This window comes from Haplochromis burtoni, unplaced genomic scaffold (genome assembly GCF_018398535.1).
Source record: "Haplochromis burtoni strain Fernald_Lab_line unplaced genomic scaffold, NCSU_Asbu1 Contig_2021, whole genome shotgun sequence".
Classification (NCBI taxonomy): Eukaryota; Metazoa; Chordata; class Actinopteri; order Cichliformes; family Cichlidae; genus Haplochromis; species Haplochromis burtoni.
Window position 1 is genome coordinate 10,604 of NW_024584382.1, and position 6,990 is coordinate 17,593.

At 38.8% G+C, this 6,990-nt stretch overlaps 1 protein-coding gene across 1 annotated transcript in view; it reads left to right on the forward strand.

Annotated features, from left to right (window-relative positions):
- The window catches only part of LOC102296706, a 16,213-nt gene extending 9,240 nt beyond the window's left edge, over window positions 1-6,973 (forward strand). Inside the window, exons 5-7 of the mRNA XM_042217460.1 lie at window positions 3,924-4,084; window positions 4,599-5,167; window positions 5,849-6,973. Coding sequence (XP_042073394.1) covers window positions 3,924-4,084; window positions 4,599-5,167; window positions 5,849-5,949 — 831 coding nt within the window. The 3' untranslated portion in view covers window positions 5,950-6,973. The remainder of the gene's footprint in view (window positions 1-3,923; window positions 4,085-4,598; window positions 5,168-5,848) is intronic.
- The last annotated feature ends 17 nt before the right edge of the window (window positions 6,974-6,990 follow it).

Consider the following 6,990-nt stretch of genomic DNA (forward strand, 5'->3'; position numbering starts at 1 on the left):
CTAATGTTTTTGTCACTTTTTCTGGAATCAAACTCAAAGTAAGGTCAGTACTTCCACGCTGGTCATACTCTCTCCCGCACTCGATATATTATCCATTGTTGATCTGCACATGTCGTTACCACGAATGTCGCACGCGCTTAAGTCATTGTCATGAGACACTCTGGCAAACAAAATCACTTTTTGGTAACGCAATAAGGCAGCATGCTTATGGGAAAGTAACAGTAATCCAATTACTTTTTTTGCAATAGTAATCCCTTACTTTACTCGTTACTTGAAAAAAGTAATCAGATTACAGTAACGCGTTACTAAACGCGTTACCTTCAGTTACTGCTGGTGAGTCAGAAACAGTTCTAGGTTTGCGACATTTTAAAACTGACCTCAAAGTTGGCTACAGCAAAAATAAGAATCATTATTATTGTAGATAAGGATATGAACATTGTGGATGTTCATATCTGCCTCTGCTCAGTTCAGCTAAGTTCCCCTGCTGCTCTTTACAGCAGGCCACATGCACGAGTCTCCACACATTGCTTTCACACACTAGACTTCACAGCTCCGTATTCCTGACATATATGCGCTGTGTGGGCAGTGGAGACATGTCTTTGCTCATTGGCAAGATCAACAGTATACACACTCACAGTGGTGCTCTGTTAATATTAAGTCAGCCTGAATTCACATTTTAAAGAAAAAGACCTTTGTTTTTTGTGTTGTTTTTTTATTCAGGATGCTTCAGATGCTATAATCATAAGCTCACCTTAAATGTGAAAGAATTTATACCTGCTCCCCGTCAGAAAACCAGGAGCTCCACCAGTCACGTAACCTATCACAGATCACGCTTTTGGCTTTACTTAAAGTTCACAGGTCCTTGACGTTAACAGGGGCAGGCGAGTCCGACTCTGTCGATCAAAAAATGCAGTATAAGACAATCACCCATTGATTGTCTGGCCTTTTAACTGAGTGTCCTAAGTTCTCAACGGAAGGCCAACTCCGGGCTAAAACCTAACCACGCGTCCGCGATTAGGGGTCAGTGCCACCTGCTGAACGAAAACTGCATTCCTAGGGGAATCCCCAGTCATAAACAAGTTTATTCAATATATTATAAGCATCACTGCGAGGTCTCCGCCTCCAGTTTAATTACCTGACGCCCGAAACCGCGTTTCTGCTACTCAATAAAAACCAAATTCCCTACACTACCGATTTACTGTCTGGCATCAAACACTTTAAACCGTATTGTATTAGACACATATAACCTCTTAACTCAAAATTCACTCCCAGAATAAACAGCAATAAATTTGGTCAGACCAATATGCCCTGTTTTAGAACTAATTACACAAGATCACTATGGATCAACACCAGAAGCCCATACTGAGTGAATATTATTTAATTAAATTTAGTTTTAACTTCCAATATAGCGCCTTTGGATAAACATCAACAGGTGGCACTACTCACCTTTCTTATATCGCCTGGCGTCACTCAGATAAGCTGCTGGCGTTCGTCTCTTTGTCACCTCCAAGAAGCAGCCGCAAGCTCTTCTCCTCCCCACCAGAGTTTCGGCACCAAAAATTGTTGAGATTAGTTCGACTGGTTCAGAGAAGAAAGCAGACTGGATCGAAGTAAAGGTGTCAAAAATAGTGATCTTTATTACACACTTTGCGCAGTCAGTGTGGGAAAGACAATTTGCAATACAATCCTTCGTCGAACGGATCATCCCGTCTCCTTATATTGCCATGATGACATCACAGTTAGATCTTACTGGAAATGATAAGTCTCCCCATAGTCCAAAGTTCTCCTTATACAAACATCGGATGATACTTTTAGAGAAAAACAAGTGTGTGACATGTCATGTTGTGCAGTTCTGTGAGTCCAACTAGAGAACGTCCTGACACGACCTCCCTGTGTAAATAAGTGTGTATGCGAACGTGCGTGTTTACATAACTCTCTATGTGCATGTTCTGATGTAGGCCTGCAAATGAATTAGAACAAGGTCCTGCTGGACCCTCCAGTTATGGACGGTGAATATAATGCTGTGGATACCATTTGAGATTTGATTACAATGATGATAATATGCATACATTAATCTTTACTCAGATTACCATAGATATAAAACAAAGATTATACTGTCATCAGATTCAACAATGATAAATGATTAATCCATAATAGGTCTGATTATAAAATGTCACCATAAAAATAAAAAATAAAATATCTCTTTTCCACACCATATAGATTATTGTTATCTTTAGTCCCTGCCAGTATGATCACTTTAAAAAAAAACAACAACAACAAAAGAGATTTTCTAAAGGCTTGCAATGAGTGCGGGGTACCTAAAATATCATCTTTTGCTGAATATTTCTTTTTTATATTGGGTAGGGGCAAGCTGATCCATTGGTTAATATTCTGTTTACAATGAGTTCCCACAAGTCAGATTTGTAAGACAGTAAAAAGTCAAAAAAATATACACAACATCAGAAATGAACTCCACTGTCTCACAATTTTAATTGCAAAAAATTCAAATAATACAAAAAATCTGAGTCAATAAAGATCAAATAACTTTCCTTAAATCATCTTGTATTCTGAGTAAAATAGTGTCCAAATCAAGGATGAACATGAGTCACTGACAGTAAGAGAAACAGTCACATAAAGTACTCAGTCGTGTATGATTCTTTAGGGAATTCCCTGACCAACATTATTATATAATGTGTCTTCTATCGCATGCCTGTCTTCAGGATTGACTTTCTGTAAAGTGCAATGTTTTAATAATATTATTGAAACTGTTCTAAGAATTATCACCTGCACTTCTATCAAAACAATGAATTGTTTTTCTATGTTCCAGATGTGATTATTATTAGTCTACTGAAAAAAGCTCTCTTTGACTTTCACCAATAATGAAAAATTATATAAAAATGTTCTTAAATATAATCAAGCTTTTTTCACCACAAAGAGTGGGTTCAGTGATATTTGTATCATATCACACTGAGATTCAAACTTGTCCGAGGCTTTGATTAGATGCACCAATAGTATTAATTCCAAAATCCTAGATGACTTTGTTTTATTCAGAAAACTTGACCTAGGACCTTGACCTTGAAGTCACTAAGATTTGAACATCTCGAAGATTATTAGTAAATGCACCTCTGCTATCAATTTCAAAATCCTACATCACCTCATTCTTAAGTTATTACATTCCGAAACTCAGGTGTCCACATGCTTACGCAATGGGGTTACAATAGGACCCCATCAACAATTTACAGCCAAGGGGTAAAAAAGAAAGAAGACAACTGAAAACTACACTGGAAGTTTCAGGTCAAGCAATAGTCTGTGGGAAAGCCCAAGTATAAAGAAAAGACTTTAAGTGGAACAAGACAGGTTATTATAAAAGGTAAAAATGTAACCAGAGAAGACTATTGTCAGGGAGCGGATGTGTGCAGGCAGGAGTGGACCCAAACGCAGGACTAACCACACACAGGGATACACTCAAAATAAGGTTTTATCTCACAAAGAAACACAGGGAGAACACGGGGAAGCGCACATAACACTGAGGGAGACTAAAGGGAGAGGGAGATAAATACACAAAGGTAATGAGAGAAGTGGAAGCACAAGGAAACACAGCTGAAAATGCTGACACCAGAGAGAGAGAGAGAGAGAGAGAGAGAGAGAGAGAGGAAACTCAAAACACTGTTTGAGAGACCCAGGATCCTGACAAATTTATTTATCTTTCATGAAATGAAATCTTGCCCATGTGTCTCTGATGGTGCCATACAGGCAAGTTACTGGAAAATTTAACTGAGCATCAGCCACTATGGTTGTTTACCACTGTACCAAATTAATTGTGAAAAAAAACAAAAAACACCCCCCAAAGCCTGCTACTTGACATTGTGCTAGTCGGACATCGTTTGTCTAATTCTTTTGTTGTCTTGTTTTTCTTCACAAAGGTGTTTAATGATCCCATCCATGGTCACATGGCATTACACCCAGTTCTTGTCAAAATTATAGACACTCCTGAGTTCCAGAGACTACGAAACATCAGGCAACTTGGGGGGATTTATAATGTTTATCCAGGAGCATCTCACAACCGCTTTGAACACTCAATTGGGTATGTCCACTGGTTTTCATACATGAACACCTATTTGTAATAAAAATCCAAAAGAAAGGACAGACTGGGTTATATACTTCACACAAAAAAATGACCGGAGCACTTTTTTAATCAAAGTACAGCATCAAGTCATTAAAAACTCTAGGATATTGATCTGATTAGTTAAGTGGCAGAGAGGGCTCTTGATCAGTTGAAGTTGCTTTCATATTAATTACATTAACAACAGGCACAATAAAGGGGCAAGAATGACAACCATCAAAAGAGGAATCGATTTACACAACAAGGCAACTGACATTTGTTTTCCTCCCTTTTTCATTAGTTGCATTGGTTAGGGTCAGTGTTCCACTCCATATCAGTATATACACCCAGCATGATTTTTTTTTCCTGTTGCGATCTGATGTGTTTCATTGTTCTCTAATTGTTTTGGTTTGTTGTTTTGTTTTGGGGTTTGTTTGGTTTTTTGCAGTGTAGTAGTGTACTAACTGAAAACAGTTTCCTCTATTTTGCAATAAAGAGTGGCACATTTAGCAGGTGAGCTTGCAAAAGCTCTGAAGATGAAGCAGGAGAAGCAGATCGAGCAGTTGGAGGAGTTGAAGAAGTTGAACCTGTTGATAAAATTGACGCCTGAGGAGATGAAGAAGTTGATAAAGTTGATGCCTGAGGAGATGGAGAAGTTGCACAACTTAAAGACTGAGGATTCTGAGGAGTTGAATTTGAAGCCTCAGGAGTTGAAGAAGTTCAACGAGTTCAAGGAGTTGAAGTATGAGGATTTGGAGATGTTCGAGAAGTTGAAGAGGTTGGAGAAATTTGACGTTAATGAGTTGGAGGAGTTGGAAACTTATAATACTGAGAAGTTAATCGAGTTTGAGAAGAAGACGTCTGAGGAGTTGGACGAGTTTAAAAAGCATCATCTTGAGTTGTTTAAGAAGTTGAACAAGTTTAAGAAGTTGAGGCCGGAGAATGTGAAGAAATTTAAGAAGTTGATGAAATTTAAGCCTAATGAGTTGGAGAAGATGAAGAAATCGCTCATCAGTGACCGAGATGTCCTCTGTGTGGAGATTGCCGGTCTTTGTCATGACTTAGGTAAGTAATACAAGCATTTTGTATATCACAAATATTATATTGCAGATGGCCATCATAGGGTGTGATTAAACATGAAAATAAAATTAAACTATCCCCATGTCAAGTACTATGTTGACCTTGACCACTGATGTGGCTAAAACTAACACATTCTTAAATGAAAGCAGAAAATAAAACCCATGTGTTTCACAGGATGAACATTTAATAGAATGAATTAAGATATACACTATACCAGCGGTCTCCAACCTATTTTGCGCCACGGACCGGTTTATGCCTGACAATATTTTCACGGACTGGCCTTTAAGGTGTCGCGGATAAATACAACAAAATAAAACTAGTACCGGTACCAAAAAAGAAGATTTATTCATAACACACGTGAAAAGACCCAGGAAAACCGAGTTAACGATCAAAACGATAACAAAATAACGCTGAAAACCAATAAAAACCCAGAAAACCATACATTTCACACCTGAGCCTCAACTCTCGCGGCCCAGTACCAAACGACTCACGGACCGGTACCAGTCCGAGGCCCGGGGGTTGGGGACCGCTGCACTATACTGTTTACTGCACTGTATTCACGTCTATGGAAGTGTCTGTCTATACTAGTCAATGTGCAATGCCAGATAAGAAGGTATAGAAAATAACCCCATTGTTCATATCATATGTTTATTTTGTCATATAAAGGACATGGGCCCTATTCTCATTTTTATGATGGGATGTTTATGGAAGCAATCAGAGAAAAAAAAGGCAAAGAATTCGATGGGAAATGGGAGGTAAGAGTTTGAAATAATAATGGAAACACATATACAACTTAAAAGAATAAATAAATTAAACCACAGTAATCAATTATCTGAGATTTAGAGGTAACTGGTTCTAAACTTTGCAGTAGTCTTTACCACTTAAGAAGGTAAGAACCACTTACTTATGGTTCTTAGTTTCTGTAATAATTTTGGAGTTTTGAGTTTAGCTTTTCCCTGCTACTCAGTGTTTAAGGTTTAGATTTTTAGTTATTTGAATTGTATGGAGTTGATTAAATATGGAGAGAAATATGCCTCAAAAGTGTTGCAATACATACAATATGATCCACAATCCACACATAAATCTGAAGCAGTACATCTAAATCTACATAAATACTGATAATATACGAGAAAAATAGAAGGCAGGAGGATCAACCAGCAGTACTCTACTGCACCATCCAAGATGTACTTTCAGTGGCAGGGGAGCAATATGAGAACAGCACCACCAAGGCTGGAGACAGAGCAATACTGGAAGAGCATATGGGAGAAGGATGCAACACATAACAACAATGTCAGTGGCTACTGGATCTAAGGGCAGATCACAGCAACCTCCATGAACAGGCCCCAGTAACCATCACAGTAGCAGACATCCAAGAAAGGGTCTCCAGTATGAAGAGTTGGACAGCACCAGGGCCCAACATGGTTCATGCCTACTGGCTGAAGAAGCTGACTGCACTCCATGAGCATCTGGCAGCACAAATGAACAGGCTGCTATTGGATGAAGCACACCCAGAATCACTAACTGAAGGCCAGTTAGTCCTGATCCCCAAGGACCCGCAGAAGGAAACAGTCCCATCAAACTACATGCCAATAACGTACCTCAGTACCAAAAGGAAGCTCCTACCAGGCATCGTAACAGTTAAAATGAACAGGCACGTGGCTCAATACATGAGCAGGGCACAGAAATGAATTGACAGGAATACCAGAGGAGCAAAACACCAGCTACTGGTGGTGTATCACTTTGAATTCTATAGCACATTGGCTTTATAAAGCAAAGTGGGACAGTTTTTTAAATGTAAAAAAAAAAAA